General features: G+C 30.6%; 2 protein-coding genes across 4 annotated transcripts in view; one reads left to right on the forward strand and one right to left on the reverse strand.

Moving 5' to 3' along the window:
• LOC143067505 (endoribonuclease Dicer-like) overlaps window positions 1–9,105 on the reverse strand; it is a 31,983-nt gene extending 22,878 nt beyond the window's left edge. The window contains exons 1-3 of one of the 3 annotated variants that reach the window (XM_076240823.1): window positions 8,992–9,105; window positions 4,425–4,520; window positions 62–224 (exon numbers count right to left, since the gene is read on the reverse strand). In XM_076240823.1, the coding sequence (XP_076096938.1) occupies window positions 62–224; window positions 4,425–4,520 (259 nt within the window). In that variant the 5' untranslated portion in view covers window positions 8,992–9,105. Of the gene's footprint in view, window positions 1–61; window positions 225–4,424; window positions 4,521–6,588; window positions 7,587–8,991 lie in introns of those variants that run through there. The other 2 variants (XM_076240824.1, XM_076240825.1) reach the window with 2 other exon arrangements.
• A 31-nt stretch (window positions 9,106–9,136) lies between these two features.
• On the forward strand, window positions 9,137–17,012 carry LOC143067508 (putative RNA/DNA demethylase ALKBH6). Its single transcript, XM_076240827.1, has 6 exons — window positions 9,137–9,233; window positions 12,108–12,237; window positions 12,686–12,732; window positions 13,045–13,149; window positions 16,230–16,331; window positions 16,649–17,012. The coding sequence occupies exons 1-6, from the start codon at window positions 9,207–9,209 to the stop codon at window positions 16,913–16,915; spliced, it is 678 nt and encodes a 225-aa protein (XP_076096942.1). The 5' UTR covers window positions 9,137–9,206; the 3' UTR covers window positions 16,916–17,012.
• Window positions 17,013–17,691: the final 679 nt, after the last annotated feature.

A 17,691-nucleotide genomic window follows, 5' to 3' on the forward strand; every position in this document is an offset into this window, starting at 1 on the left:
TGTATATTAAGACGTAGTGAGAAAATACCATCTAGAATGTTAATATACAACTAATCTTTACCATTATCAGTTAGATACACGCTTCTCTTGCCCCCTTCTTTCAAGGGTTTTCTGAGCTGGTAGGATAACTCACGAAGTACCATGACAGCCAGGAACATTTTACCAGAGCTTGCTCCCAGACACACGATGGTATTCCTGTGTAATGCTGCATCAAGAAGCTCCACCTGTAAATATTGTACCGATCATGTGTTATTGAAGGAATAATTTAGATGAGGTACTGTGGGAGAGTAAAATATACTAGATGTGAATGTATGTTATATCACTGCCTCCCAAAATGATGGATGGACTATGTTATGATTTAATAAGTTCAGGTTTATGCTGATGTAATCTGAACATTTTTTTAAACACTATTTATAAACTAGAGTTGACATCTTTTTAAATGCTTCACTATTGATGATTTATTTTATGTTGATAGTCTAAGGACAACATTTTACTTCAATTATCACATAAACTTAACATTATCATTGATGCATGAAGATGTGGTTAAAGTCATATAAATCAAGCCAGATTGACATACTTACCTTACAATCATAAGATACACCAAATAAAGTTGACCTATTGCTTACAATATACAAAAATAAACTAAACCATGAAAACTTAATATTGACCAATAACAATTAAAATGAGATCTAGGTCAGATGAATACTGGTAAACAAACATGTACACCTTAGAATCATTCTATACATCAAATAAAGTTTTCCTTATTGCTTATAGTATCTGAAGAAAAACAAGATCAAAACACAAAACATTATTGATCAATGAACGGTGGAAATGAAGTCAAGGTCAAAAGAAACATGCCAGACTGACATGTATTGTACCTTACAATCATTCCATAACAAAGAGCATTGCACAAGATTCTGTTTTATTGAGCTTTCCTTGATAATGTTGTACAAAACCTACTCAGAAGCACAGCAGACGATGTTTTTGGAATATTATAATTTTTATTGAATTCAGAATTTTTTTATAAACTGACTTCTATTACATCATATATACCTTTCTTACATGATGTATACTTCATGTTATTCTATACCACTGTTCAAGACAAAAAGTGATCCAGTGCTAAAACTTATTTGTAGTGTTAAGGTGGCTCGTGGGTACAAAAATTTCAGCTTTATTTTTTCATTACAAATTTTATTTATTACACTATTAGTTATTACTTTATGATATGGTTAAAAAAATCAACCCAAAAAATCGATTCGGTTTGGCCCCAGATGATTTTTAAAATGTTTATATCATTTCAACCAGGTGCTCCGCAGGGCGCAGCTTTATACGACCGCAGAGGTCGAACCCTGAACAGTTGGGGCAAGTATGGACAAAACATTCAAGCGTGATACAGCTCTGAATTTGGATTGTGATCAAATTTTTGACATTACATGGTTTATTTTTACACAAAACAAATGTCAAGATTTTACAAATCAATTAAAGATTTCTTCTTCAAACTTTTTAAATCTAAAATTAAATAGTTGATCATGACACAGCATAAGTTTCTGACACAGAACAAATGTGGTCTAATGAACTTAAAAGTTTTTTTTTGCCTTTGAGCAATTCACTATGCTGTTGAATATTAATCCTCTCAAAAAAATGTTTGAAGAAATTTTCTTTTTATTTATGAAATCTGAAATGAGAAAAATTTAAACCCCCCCCCCTTTTTTTTCACATCCCCGTTTCCCTTTTTCCAAAACTGATATCAATTCAAATTTCTAATGGAGTTTGCAACAATAACTACTCTTTTAAATACATCATAAAATATTAAAATGTAAAATAAAGTGCTTGTTATCACTGAATGGTAAAGATTGGTTGGTAGTAAAAGTGAATATACATTGTTTATTGTATAAAACAATAAAAAAAACTTCATCAGCAACATTTTATATTGGCAAATTTCCAATGAAGTTATTTACATAAAGTTATTGGCAAATAAAAATAGAAAATGACATCATAGTCATGTCTGGCAAATGTCCAACATACATTATCTAAAAACATTTTAGATAAGATAAGGAAAAAAAGCTTCATCAGCAACATTTTATATTGGCAAATTTCCAATGAAGTTATTTACATAAAGTTATTGGCAAATAAAAATAGAAAATGACATTATAGTCATGTCTGGCAAATTTCCAACATATATTATCAACTACTATTCTATACAAAGAAAGATAACTCCAATTGAAAATTAATTGCTATTGCACAATATTGTGCAATATTAGATATTTCTTGCTATTGTGCAATACTGTGCAATTGAAAATTTCTTGCTATTGCACAATACTTGATATGGAATCCTGATTTGGACCAACTTGAAAACTGGGCCCATAATCAAAAATCAAAGTACATATTTAGATAAAGCATATCAAATAAGCCCAAGAATTTAATTTTTGTTAAAATCAAACTTAGTTTAATTTTGGACCCTTTGGACCTTAATGTAGACCAATTTGAAAACTGGACCAAAAATTAAGAATCTACATACACAGTTAGATTTGGCATATCAAAGAACCCATTTATTCAATTTTTGATGAAATCAAACAAAGTTTAATTTTGGACCCCCATTTGGACCAACTTGAAAACTAGGCCAATAATTAAAAATCTAAGTACATTTTTAAATTCAGCATATCAAAGAACCCCAAGGATTCAATTTTTGTTAAAATCAAACTAAGTTTAATTTTGGACCCTTTGGACCTTAATGTAGACCAATTTGAAAACGGGACCAAAAATTAAGAATCTACATACATAGTTAGATTCGGCATATCAAAGAACCCCAATTATTCAATTTTTGATGAAATCACACAAAGTTCAATTTTGGACCCTTTGGGCCCCTTATTCCTAAACTGTTAGGACCAAAACTCCCAAAATCAAACCCAACCTTCCTTTTATGGTCATTAACCTTGTGTTTAAATTTCATAGATTTCTATTTACTTATACTAAAGTTATGGTGCAAAAACCAAAAATAATGCTTATTTGGGCCCCTTTTTGGCCCCTAATTCATAAACTGTTGTGACCTCAACTCCAAAAATCAATCCCAACCTTCCTTTTGTGGTCATAAACCTTATGTTAAATGTTTTAACTCATCGGTGACCTTTATTTTTTATTATTGTTTTCATATAAGCTGTATGTAAACTAAATAATTGTAAAATTTAAGTGATTTCTGTAATTAGGTTATTTTTTTATTTCGATATTACCTCTATTTCTCCTATTAGTTCAACAGAAAAAAAGGACATTAACAAAAATGTATGCTTCTTCCGGAGGCAGATTGTGAGCTTAAATGAACGGTGACCCCATTTTTTTATTTCATTTTTCTTTTAAGTATATGATAAAGTTCATTTATAAAAAAATATAGCGAAATTCTATATTAGAAAAAAAATTTGATTTATACCCAGGAGCCCCCTTAAGTCTAATCCTACAACTTGTAAATGCATTTCTTCAAAGTTAAGCACTTACGGTTGACTTTGTTTATATTTTGTCAGTTGTTTGCTCTGTAAGAAATTTCATGTCATAAGCAGATATTTATAAATCTCTATCTTTAATTTATGCATAACCTGTCTTAGTCAGTATGCAACATTCAGCAGTAGCGGAAGCCTCTGTCTGGTAAAAATCTCATCAGACTTGTGCAGAAGCACTAGTGATTGCCTGATCGGTCTAATGAACATCTGAAATTGTTTGCGAAATTGTAGCCTGTGTTTCATTGAATTTATGAGAACAAGCTACAATTTGTTGCAACCTTGTTTTCATACATTTACTGGAATCCCTATTTTATTTCATACAGGTTTAGTTACTTCTAATCAATTGGAATCAGTCATTAACAATATATAGATATATAATGTGGTATGAGTGCCAATGAGACATCTCTCCATCCAATACCTTATTACCAATGAGAACATGGCTCGACCATGTGCGTGGAACAAACACAATTTATAATAAATACCACTCATTGTAAACAAACAATCAAGGTTTTGATCACATTCGATGCAGAAATGGAACCAGGGGCTTATCCCAGGTAAAACATTTAAAGTTGAAAAGACTCACTGGTTACACAAATTATTTCCAGCTAAGAAAAAATCACTTTGGGCTAGTGTTTTATTCCACTAGCCCTATGGGCTGGTACTCAAAAAGGTTTTTGGCAAAGGCTGCTGTCTATACAAATGTTATAGTCTATTGAAGACCATGTGTTTACAGGTACCTTTGGTTTTAAGTTTTTGTGTGTTTTTGAGAAAAAGGAATATATGGGATGAAATATTGGAGATGATGATATAAAACTTCCTCTTCACTGCTTGAAATGAAAGGGGAGTAATCACAATGCTACAATAACCCCATCACAGGATTACATGCATGTTCCATGGTAGGTAACTTGTAAATTATGATGTCTTTCTAATACATACTTGATAGGTAGGTGGTGTAAAGGTATGTGTTGGTATATCTTCATTTCTAAGATGTCTGGGCAGTCTTTTTGAGGTGTCTGGTCCTATCCTAACCATCTACAAAAGAGATATACAAATGTATGTATATAAATAGTTGTTTTACACCAATAACCAATTAGCTAGATATAAGTTATGCTGTTATATATATGTAAGACTCAGATAGATGTCCGGTCTCTAATCGACGTCTGTTCCTCAAATCGACATCCAAATCTGACGTCATAATTAAATAGCATTCCAAATCGATGGCCAATTTTATGCCTATCTTATCGATGGCCAATTTTATGCCTATCTTATCGACGTCCAATTTGTGACTTCTCTTATCGACGTCAAATTCTTAATTACGCTATTCAACATCCATTTAGGAATACACAATTGAACTAAACCGATAGTAGCTGAAACCTTTCAACCTTTAAATATATTATGTCTAACAAAAAAAATCTATCTAAAAAAAAGTATTTTTTTAAAATTTAAAACATATACCAGTGTGTAAACAGGTAGTGATCATATCAATTTTTTAAATTTTAGAGATTACATAAACATAAAGAGAGGTGTTATTATTTTCAATGGGACAACTTTCCATCAGTCTAAATAAAGTGAATGTGAGCAATTATCATGATTATAGGCAACCGTTTGGCTTTCAACTCTGATAAAAACCTATACCGCAAAGGCTATAAAAGGCCAGGACATAAATAGTGTAAACAATTTAAATAAGAAAATTAACAGTCTTAATACTCTTATTTATAACAAAACAATTTCGAAAGACCAGTATTGCAGACCAACGACAACCACTGGACTATAGGCACATAGAGAATGTGTCGGTTTTAAACATGTGTGTGTGCACTTAATCTAGAACAGAGGTGTAACAGCACAACATAAAAACATAATGCAGATTTCTTGCGTATATTTTCAGTACAAGGGTAAAACTCAGAAATTTGTTGAAAATATCTTACAGATGCAGAATTATAATACTCTCAAAAACCATTTGCTGCACTTCTTTATTTTGTCAATTGTTAAAGACTAAATAATGCTCCTACATGTAGATGTCATTGGTTTCCTTTGTTGTTTGGTTGCTTTCTAATTGATTTACAAGATTCAAGATTTTATTAAAGTCTTACCACTTGTATAACAATAACAGTAAAATTTCATTAGCTTAACTGCTAAAAAATATACAAGCGCCATTATATTTAGAATTATAAGTGACTACATGCATGTCATTTTTTAATATGAATAGGATTAACACACTACCCAGTATTATGTAGATCAATTGGATTAACTTTTAATCAAGATAAATATTTAAATGCATGTTACCTATTTCTTGTTGAAAAAATTCGATATTGGAAAGTATGTATAAATGTTTGAAAATTTATAGTTGTCATAAGACGTGTACAAAACATGTACAGGTATAAGTGTAAGTCCAGTAATTTATTATTTACTGTAAATTCAGAAATTAATGCGAGGTTTTTATTATTGCGAAAAATTGCAACATAGTTGTAAATGCGATATTTCATATGAATTAAACAGGATTTTTCTCAAAATTGTAAAAATTAAAATCGCATTCAAGTCTAAAATGACAAAATCGCAATAATAAATGCAGGCAATAATTTCTGAATTTACAGTCAGTATTATAAATGATTTTGGACATCGATTAAAGACGACTACAATAAATTTGAGGTTTTGGCAATATGCAACGTCACATTGGATGTCCATTCATTGCCATTAGATAATCAAAATATTGGCCATTGATTTGAGAATGTAACGTCAGATTTGGACGTCGATTCCACTATTATGTACAGTAGAGAATGAAGGAATACTACAGATTGGACAGTACCTTTAAGTATTTTTTTCTTGGAATATAAAGATGTCTTCCCCTTTCAATGATTAAAGAATGTCTTTGACCCATTGTGTACATGAAAGAAACTTTCATAAACTAAGTTTAAAAGATTCCTGTTATTTTGCAAGCACTGATTATAAATTCTTTGTTTAAACAACTATTTATAACAACAACTGAAAAGATATATGACTATCATAAATTCTGTACAAATATCTTTAGTTTTGTCATTATACATGTAGGAGTTCTAGAACATTGAAGCATTGAAAATTTTATTAACAATAGTATTTTCCATACCTGCCAACCTCTGAAACCTTCAAAGAGGGAGATCTATCTCCCTCTCAGCTATGACAGCGGGAGGGTATCGGCAAGCGGGAGATTTCCCGAATTTCGCCATTTGAGCGGGAGTCTCCCTCTCAAAACGGGAGGGTTGGCAGGAATGGTATTTTCTGAATATGATAAAAGTATACAATTGACGGTTTATCATTTATCTAATATAATAAAGTACTATTAAATAATTTAAGTGTTTAGGTAAATCAAAAGCTTGTTTGCTTAAAAAATATATTTAACATAAAAAGACAATTGAAGCATGGTTGACACATTTATCAGGTCAGAAGTCACAATAATAAAAGTGCTAGAGAATTTTTAGTATTCTCATATGACTTCCTATTATTGCACTAAAACTATAACTAATATCAGCATAAAAATAAGAATATGCTATGTTACTAACAGAATGATAGTACTTTAAATTGGGTTTCACTAATTATTGACAAGAAGGGACAAGAAGAATAATTTAGCGACAAGAAGTATAATTGAGTGACAAGAAAACAAATTTAGCATAAAAAGTCTAAGCATTAATTATTCTAAATAAATAAATATTCAAACTTACATTAAATTGCCTTTTTTTAACAAGAGAATAAACTTTGGGTTTTTTTTTCATTATCAATGACAAGATAAGTGTAAACATGAATAAATCAATATGTATGTACAAGAGTTTGCAATGATAATTTATAAAAGATTAAAAACCAATAAATATGTGACACAAACTTTTCTGTCTTAACAGGATAAAAGATTTTAATATTTACATTATTCATATAACAAAAGGGGTTACCAACAAAATGTATAACAAATTCTGTATTCTGTAGGTGTCGCTGTTGACACTGGAATATCTCCCTTGTAAATATTAAAGTCTCGTGCATACAATTTTCACTCTGGTAAACAACTCACATGTACTTTAAATATCTACTTATAAGTTATAGGTGGCAACTGTACTTAACATATTTAGACAAAAATTTAAAAATATACATTTATCAATTAACAAGAAAAATAAAAAATTTGTAAGGGTTCCGCAGAACCCAGTGTCTCGCCTACTTTTGCTGTTAATCACACACTCATCAAAAATGATGAAAAAAATCAATAAAATTATTCCTCTCGATACTATCTTTTGATTGTCTGACAGAAGCTTCTGTCCAAGTTTGGTAAAAATCCAGGCTAGTTTAAGAATCTTAAAAATGTTTTAAATACTTTAACTGCAGACTGTATGTCATGTTAACTGGAAGAAAAACTAAGTCCATCTATAAGTAAAATACGGGAAAAATGGAATTTTATTTTTACAAAATTTACTTCTGGATACTATCTTCTGATCATAAACAAGCTTCTGGCCAAGTTTCTTACAATTCCAGGATAGTTTAAGAAAGTTATTAAAATTTTAAAAACTTTAACCACAGAGTGAATGTAATGTTTCCTGGCAGAAAAAACTAAGTCCATTTATAAGTAAAATACGGAAAAAATGGAATTTTATTTTTACACAATTTACTTCTGGATACTATCTCCTGATCATAAACAAGCTTCTGGCCAAGTTTTGTACATTTCCAGGATAGTTTAAGAAAGTTATTAAAATTTTAAAAACTTTAACCACAGAGTGAATGTAATGTTTCCTGGCAGAAAAAAACTAAGTCCATTTATAAGTAAAATACGGAAAAAATGGAATTTTATTTTTACAAAATTTACTTCTGGGTACTATCTTATGAACATAAACAAGCTTCTGTCCAAGTTTCGTACAATTCAAGGATAGTTTAAGAAAGTTATTAAAATTTCAAAAACTTTAACCACATAGTGAATATTTGTGGACGCCGCCGATGACGACACCGACGGAATGAAGGATCGCTATGTCTCGCTTTTTCGACTGAAGTCGAAGGCTCGACAAAAATGTTTCTTTATCAAAACAGCGCATCTCACAAATAAAGTCACCCTATAATTGCATGACTGCTATTAGTGTTTCATTAGAGACGGAGTAGTTGTTGTTTTTTTCTATTGACAATAAGTTCTAAATCAAAATGAAACGATCCGTGTTAAAGAAAATCTCATGTATAAGTTTTCTGTCTCTGTCTAGCCTCTTCATAATTTTCACAAAATAGTAAATAATGTCCCCTAGTTTCTAATTCAGTAATTGACCCCATTCACACTTGGGATCTATATTTAAATTGATTTTGTTTGAGTAATTTCTTAGGTAGTATCCTGATCTTAAATTTCTAATAATTTTTGTTGTTTTATGATCTGGATAATCATAAAACAAATATTTGGATAAAAAAGGGGGGGCATTTTTTATTTTTATTTAATTTTTTTTTCTTAAATTATTAACTGCATGCATTGTTTAAATTTTGCCAAAAAAAATGAAAATACATATTTTCTTATAAAGACCTTTATATAGTGCTGGGAATGCGCTTACGTCCGCATCACAATCATAAATTGCAGATGCTGATTTTTGAAATGTTTTCACATTCGTTTCTTCATTTGCCGGAAAATCGTCAAAATGAAAGAGTGATTTTAATTGGACAGATTTCTGAAATAAGCCAATGAAAATCCTTGACTTATCATATTTACAGAAATTCTAACAGCCAAAACCCACTGAGGAGATGGATACAAAGAATCTTGTGACAGAAGTAACTATCAATTTTTTAATAATTTAACCACAGGCCAGCTACTTGCTGTTTCTTAAAAAATAAGGTTTTGATCTTAATTTCTAAAAATAAAATAAAAAAAGGTTTCAATTTTGAGGGATTTTTTTTTACCATAAAGTCAAAATTTTGCCATTGCCATAATATTTGGCATTGACATTAAATAAAAAATAAAAAATTTAATTAAAAAAATTAAAAAATAAAAATTTAGCTATAACGTCTAAATAAAAATGTGATAATGTTAAACCAACAAAATATCGACTATAATTTCAGTTCTCAGCCAGAGTATCAATTACTAGAATTTATTTAATTTGCTGAATAAATGCAAAAGTCCAATACAGCATTATATTATTTTTTTTTCAAATGCTCCCTGAATATGGGAAGGAGGGGATGATGCCCTTGAACACATGAATGATGTTCACCTAAACCAAACTGGCAATGTTGTTTTTTTTTGGCGGAAATACAACGACCTGGATAGTGGTCTAATATAGTTGATTATTTGTTGTTTTAACATTATCACATTTTTGTCAAGCCTACGACTTTTTTTGCAGAAAGCTTGACTTAGGGATAGTGATCAGGCGGCGGAGGCTACTACGGCAGCAGCGGTAGCTAACTTCTTAAAAGCTTTATATTTTAGAAGGTGGAAGACCTGGATGCTTCATACTTTGTATATAGATGCCTCATGTTACAGAGTTTCGGTCTGTCACATGTGAATTGTCCTTGACCTCATTTTCATGGTTCAGTGACTACTTGAAAAAAAAGTTACGATTTTTTGTAATGTTTATTTCTCTCTTATTATGAGTAAAAGGATAACTATATTTGGTATGTGCATACCTTGCAAGGTCCTCATGTCAGTCAGACAGTTTTCACTTCACCTCGACCTCATTTCATAGATCGGTGAACAAGGTAAAGTTTTGGTGGTGAAGTCCATATCTCAGATACTATAAGTAAGAGGTCTAATATATTATATTCGATTTTATCGTTTATGGGTAGACTGTAAGGTGTACATGTCCAACTGCCAGGAGTCATCTGACCTTGACCTCATTTTCAAGGTTCAGTGGTTATAGTTAAGTTTTTGTTTTGGTCTGTTTTTCTTATACTGTATGCAATAGGTCTACTATATTTGGTGTATGGAATGATTGTAATGTGTTTATTTCTAGCTAGCAGGTGTCATCTGACCTTGACCTTATTTTCATGGTTCAGTGGTCAAAGTTAAGTTTTTGAGTTTTGGTCTTGATTTTCTAATACTAAATGTATATGCAATAGGTCAACTATATTTGGTGTATGGAACTATTTTATGATGTACATGTCAGTCTCGCAGGTGTTATTTGACCTTGACCTCATTTTCAGTGTTCATTGTTAAGTTTTTGTGTTTTGGTCTGTTTTTCTTAAACTATAAGTAATAGGTCAACTGTATTTGTTGTATGGAAGAATTGTAAGCTGTACATGTTTGCCTGGCATGGTTCATCTGACCTTGACCTCATCTTCATGGTTCATTGGTCAATATTTATTTTTCTTGCTTTTAAAAGTCTGTTTCTTAGAAACTATAAGCAATAGGTCAACTATATTTAAAAGTGTATTGAATTTGAATAATTGTAAGGTGTACATGTATTTCTAGTTTGGTTTATATGACCTTGACCTCATTTTCTTGGATCATGTTAAGTTTATGTGATAGTTGTAGTAAAGCTTTATATTTAGGACTATCAACATAATATCAATGATAATTAAAGAAGGCGAGACATTTCAGTGTGTGCACTCTTGTTTAAAAACATATTCTTGGTGATAAATAAAAACCTTAACAATCCCCTCTTTGTTTTAACAAATGTTTAAGTTCTTCATCAGTCATGTCAGTATCATGATTTAATGAAAATCACTTTTAATGCACACACTTTAAATAAAAACCGCACATATAATTTGGTTCTAATGTGTAAACACATGTTTGTATACGTTCACTGATGAAACAGAAAGTCCAATGTTCAATAAAAATTACTTACTAACTTACATTTGTTGTACTTACTTACTACTGTAAATTCAGAAATTATTGCGTGCATTCATTATTGCGATTTTGCAATTTTAGACCAAAATGCAATTTTAATTTTTGCGATATTCAGAAAAATCCTATTTGATTCATATAAAAAATTTCAAAATGCGATTTTTAATTATTGCAATGATTACCCTGTTGCATTTTTCGCAATAATAAAAACATCACAATAATTTCTGAATTTACAGTATAATGCATTTTTTTATATAATTATTTATTGAAATAAGTAATCATGGTAATTGTTAGAGTTCTTGACACTAAAATTGTTTTCTTGTCGCATTATTAGTCTTCTTAATCATTTATCTTCTTGATCATAATGTCTGATTAGTCTTAAGGCTTCACAGCAAAAAAATAAAATAACCTTTCAAGAGGTCATATTTATTTGGACTACCTCATAATATCATTATCACATGGGTCCATTTGCCCATTAAAGTAAGTAAAATTGATTAAAAGTTGGCACAAATTGAATATCTACTACAATGTATCAACAATTAATAACCATGACTCGAGCCTTAATATGAGCTTCACGTGTCAGTAGCTGATCAAGAACTTTTTATAAGTGGGGCATACTGACTGACCTAAGGGGGCATGCTTCAGTCCTACTTCAGTGATTCCCTATATAATCAACCAAATTTTCCCCACATGGCCCTTGGATCGTCCTTTAATTTAGCCTTCCTTTTTATAAGTAAATGTCATTTATGTAAATGAACTCATGTGTTTATTTCAGGTCCATAAATTTACCCCAAATATATAGGGTTTTTTTATGTCATTTTAACTGTAATTTTTCATGGTTCTACATTTTATTCTATATTCTACAGGCACCACCAACAATATATTACATTCCAGAATTTATTTCTCCTGAAGAAGAACAAAGGTTAATGAGCAGTGTATATGCAGCTCCCAAACCAAAATGGACACAGTTATCAAATAGAAGATTACAAAACTGGGGTAAATCAAGGACACTTTTCTTTTGAACCCCCCCCCCCCCCCCCCCTCTTTTTTGTTGACCAAACAAGCATATAATAGATGTCTATGCCATAAGTTGTAAAGGAAGGTTTCAATAAATATAATACCTATCAAGTTTTTGATACTGTTAACCTCACCTGGTCCAAATGGTCAATATTAACTATTGACATTACTTTGCATCATTTCTAAGACATGATACTTCAAATTTAACAAAATCTTTTATTTACTTGAATGTTTGTTTGCTATAGATAGAAACATGTGTCAGTGTGAACATTTGAATGATAAATCTACACATCATGAATTGTAGACCATTTATTACCTTATACCTATTATCAGCCTCTCTGCTAATTTTAAAAACCATGTAGCTGATTTGAGGTTCTTGGGATGATGCAGGGAATTAAGTGCTAAACTAATGTATATTTCATTCCAGGAGGATTACCACATCCCAAAGGTATGGTAGCTGAGGATATACCACAGGTAAGCTCTAATTTATATGTGCCATTACTATTATTCTTAAATTGATAAAAGCTCCAGACAATTTTCAAGGTTCTTCCCTTGTAAATATACTGTAGTTATCAAAGCTTTCAATTCCTCAGCTATCTGAAGATAATTTTACACAGTTGTATGCACAATATTACAGCAGAGCTTAGTAAGCAAGTATTGAATACCCAACTAGTTGTATCTGAAAGACCAATCATACGTCGTTTCTTATTTTCCATATCAAAAGAGTTAAATTAAGTTTGACATTAGTTTTGATGATTAAATTATAAAAATTGTATTTTTTTTAAGTGGTTGAAGACTTATATAGACAAAATTGGTAGACTTGGAATATTTGGAGACTGTTTACCAAACCATGTACTAGTTAATGAATATGAAGCAGGACAGGGAATTATGGTCAGTAAATTCAATATTTGCCAATATATTAATGTGAATTGTTATACTTCATATATTTTTTTACAATCATCTATCTTTGAAGTTGTAAAAATATTGTTTATATAAGTAGGACACAATTAATCTTTGCTATTTCTTAAAGCTTGATGCAAAAGTAAATAGAAAAACTTGTCAACTTTATAATGTTCTGTGGCATGTCATTTATATAGAAGAGGAGTATGCTGGGTCCAAGTACATATCCTTGTGGTACCCCAGACTCTACATTAATGGAATATGATAATTCCCCTTCTTTATGTACTGGCTGAGTTCTCTCAGAAAGAGAGTTCTTGATCCAGTCGTTGGTTTTCCCTGTTATTCCATAGTGTTGAAGCTTTTGGATGTATAGTAGACCATGGCTAATATTGTCAGATGCCTTTGAAAAGTCAATGATTAGGCAGTCAGTCTGTTGGCCTTTATCAGTGTTTGTTTTTATATCATCAATAAATTCTATTTTAAACTGAGTTTCTCATTACAGTTTCTTCCTTAAAACATGTTGTAGATCATACAGAATGTTGTTTCTATCTGCAAGGCACATTAGGACTAGAAACTATGCGCTCCATTATTTTATAACTTTAAAAATTTGTTATTGGATGGTTCACTTTTCACCTTTATTGAATACTAGACATAAGTGTGTTGCTTTTTATAATATAATAACCCCTGTATAATATCTTCTACAAATGATAACTTGTAGTATAAATGCTTTTTTGGCTGCCAGTTCTTTTCAGATCTAAGGGGAGATGTTATCTGGACCCTCTGCTTTATGTGGATGAGACCCATTTAGGATCTTCTTATTCCTTCTAGTGTGATGGATATATCAGGTGCTGTTATTTATGTTGACCAAACATTTTGTCTGGGTTTTTTGTCTGTTGTACAGTAGTTGTCGTTTGTTTATGTAATTTATACGTGTTTCTCGTTTTTTATATAGATTAGACTGTTGGTTTTCCCATTTGAATGGTTTTACACTAGTAATTTTGAGGCCCTTTAAAGCTTGTTGTTCGGTGTGAGCTAAGGCTCCGTGTTGAAGGCCGTACATTGACCTATAATGGTTTACTTTTATAAATTGTTATTTGGATGGAGAGTTGTCTCATTGGTACTCACACCACATCTTCCTATATCTATTTAGGATGTTAGCTTTGAGTCATTTGAGCCATTGTGTAGTAATCCAGCTGAGTTTAGTGATGGTAAACCACTCCCATCTGACCATGTGTGCTTGATGAAGTCCTTAAATATTTCATGCAGTCAGTATTTCAAAAATTAGCAAAAATCTCTACTATAGTAAGCAATAAAAGCCCCTGGCATGACAAAGAGAATAATTCAAAACTGAAAACCAATAACCATAAATATTCATAGTAAAAAACAAACTTGAATAAACAAAAAGTAAATATGGCAGACAGCAACCCCTGAAAGGCACATAAAGAATATGGCCAGGTTAAACATTTTCACAAACACTCAACCCTCCCCTAACATTTATGTTTCATGGTGTTTAAATACAAAAGTTAGTGTGGCATTCTATTATCAAAACTAAATAATCATTACTTCGAAATTGTGTTTTATATACCTAAGTGACCTACAATCATACTGCTTGGTGTAAAACTGGATCATTCTGACCTACATTTTATGCTTAATTGACTAATTTTCATCCAACTATTTGAAAACTATATGATCTTCTCTCCTTATATCAAAAAAGATATTCATACTATCATTTCTTACAGAAATCAAAAAATATAAATCAATGAGACAAATTGTCTAAGTGACTGAGCTATTGCACCTTTTAATAAAATTGAATATGAAAGTCACCCAACTACATGCATTCAGATGTGGTATGACATATTTAATGGAGTTCTAGATAAACATGCACCAACTGTTACTAAAAGAGTAAAAAGAGACAGACAACCTGAATGGTTCAATAATGAAATTACATATGTCAGAAAAATGAGAGAGAAATACCATAAAATAGGAATGTGGTCCGAATTCAAATTTTGGCGAAACAGGACAAAACACATAATCGATGAATCAAAAAGAAATTTTTATTCAAAGATGGTAAAAAATTCAAAAGCTTCTAAAGATTTGTAGAAATGTATTCACAGTCTTAACCCATCCCAACAAGAAAAACCATATGAACTTTTAAATGAAGATGGTGTTAAAACTAATAATGTCAATGCCATTTGTAATGTTTTTAATAAGTTTTTTACATTTTGTGTTGAAAACCTGAGGACTGACAGATGTATGAGCAAAAATCATGATTATGCAAAATTAACTCAATTTGTACAAAAGAAATTTACTAAGTCAGAACAAGTAAAATTTTCAATTCCACCAGTCACAATAAATGATCTATTTAATGAGATGATCAAATTTGACATTAATAAATCCACCGGATCTGATAACATAGGACCAAAATTGTTTAAATTGAGTGCTCCTTTCATAACCTCATCTTTAACTTACATTTTTAACAGAATAATAGATACAAGTACATTACCCAGTGTTCTAAAGAATGCAAGAGTAACCCCTGTTTTTAAAGCTGGTGAAAAATTCATGGCAACAAATTATAGACCAATTTCTGTACTTCCTGTTTTATCAAAACTTTTAGAAAAGCATGTTTTAAAACATTTGTATGACTATCTAATAAGATTAGATCTTTTACACCCAGCACAGTCTGGGTTTCGAGTAAAGACACAAGTGAGTCTGAATGTCTCCCCTGAAAAAAAGATTATCTGTCATAGATTTCTTACTGACTTGGGTTTCACATATGAATTATCTTTTGTATACTGTTTAACATGCAATCATCTTAATATTTTGGTCTATTTGCTGATCATTATCGGCTTAGTTCTACGAGATAAAGTCATTCTGACCTCATTTCACCATATAAATGACAACATTTTTTAATGTCATTACAGACTGCATAGGATTTGACAGTTTTTAGTTTCTTAAATTATACAAGCTAGCAAACATTTGAATAACCAGCAGACCAATTACATATTAGATTTTTTTCATGTAAACAATAGCTTAAATCCATGTTGACTGACCGCACTTTCTTTTTTTTTCAGCCACATGAAGATGGACCTTTATTTTATCCTGTAGTTTCCACAATCAGTTTAGGATCTCACACTTTTTTGGATTTCTACAGACCAATATCTGAGGATAATCAAGTATGATAATGTGTATTTGTACAACTGTCAAATAAAGAATGACAAAAATAAGCAAAAATTCAATACAAGGATTCTTTAGTACATGTAGAATTTAGGTTGAGTGTAATTCATTCTACTTACAACTTTGTTAAATGGGTTTATTTTAACAGATTCATTGGTCTTTGGTTGAAATTCAAAATACTTAATTATAATGATATTTTTTTGGAGTATATCCTTTCTTTTGAATTCCTATTTGATAGATTTGGGCCAATTAAAACAGCAATACTATCCTGTGAACTGTGCATAGTGTATAACCCTTTTTTTTTTTTAAATTTCAGGATTCCACATCATTTGAAGACAGGTACTTAACATCGGTCTTACTACAGCCAAGAAGTTTAATATTAGTATGTGATGATATGTATAAAACGTATTTACATGGGATAGAAGAAAGGACTACTGATAATGTGACAGACAAAGTGGTTAATTTGAGTCAATGTGGAGGAATAAGTATTGGAGAAACACTATCTCGGAAAACCAGAATCTCTCTTACAATAAGACATGTACCTAAAACAATCAAAAATAAACTTATATTTGGAAAAAGATAATATACAACAAATTTGTTGTTGTAAAAATGTTATATATTATTTGTTATACAAGTGGCAATATCCAATCCATTTTTAGATGATTAAAAATAAAAGAATATTTTTCAGTGAATTTATTATCCCATTTTAAAAATCTGTTATTACTCCATATATGTAATTGTGCATGTCTGTTGCATACATAATACTCTTACACTTCGATTGATTTAATGGTAATTTTAGAGTCCTTTGTTAAATCTAAAACTTTTATTAGATGCAAAACACATCACAAGTGTAAGCCTTGCTTTTGATAGAAATAATATGTAATACTGAATGAAAAGGCCTGTTGTGTGTTGTAACTGTTGTGCTTATACCACTCACAGATTTAATTAATCAATATGGATTTCTGTCTTAAAGGAAGCCCAGGTTTTTTTTTTAATAAAACACATGTTTGTATAAAAGTCTGTTTAATTATAAATAACATGTACATTTACAACCATTTTATGTTTATATGATAAACTACTAAGTATTATATAAGTAAAATTATTGGCAGGTTTTCTTGTAAATAGTAATTCGATGATAATTGATAAGCAGATAGTAAGTACATTCATCTAAGTATTTAACATTTAGTAACAAATCCATTTTTTAAAAGTCAAAACATGATTTTTCAATAAAGCCAAATGGATTAGGCTTTGAGTTACAAGCAGTTTGATTCAATTACAGTTCAATTCAAACAGACCAAAAAGAATTCAGGCATTTATAGTTAGAGGTAATTATAGACAAAACTTTTAACTGCATCTTGC

This window comes from Mytilus galloprovincialis, chromosome 3 (assembly GCF_965363235.1).
Source record: "Mytilus galloprovincialis chromosome 3, xbMytGall1.hap1.1, whole genome shotgun sequence".
Lineage (NCBI taxonomy): Eukaryota > Metazoa > Mollusca > Bivalvia > Mytilida > Mytilidae > Mytilus > Mytilus galloprovincialis.

What these genes read in the sequence shown, in the direction of transcription:
- LOC143067508 (XM_076240827.1), top strand. Translation starts at nt 9,207, where the DNA reads ATGGATACAAAGAATCTTGTGACAGAA. An exon ending in CAAAGAATCTTGTGACAGAA is followed by an intron (nt 9,234 to 12,107) that starts GTAACTATCAAT and finishes TATATTCTACAG; the next exon opens with GCACCACCAACAATATATTA. An exon ending in CAATATCTGAGGATAATCAA is followed by an intron (nt 16,332 to 16,648) that starts GTATGATAATGT and finishes TTTAAATTTCAG; the next exon opens with GATTCCACATCATTTGAAGA.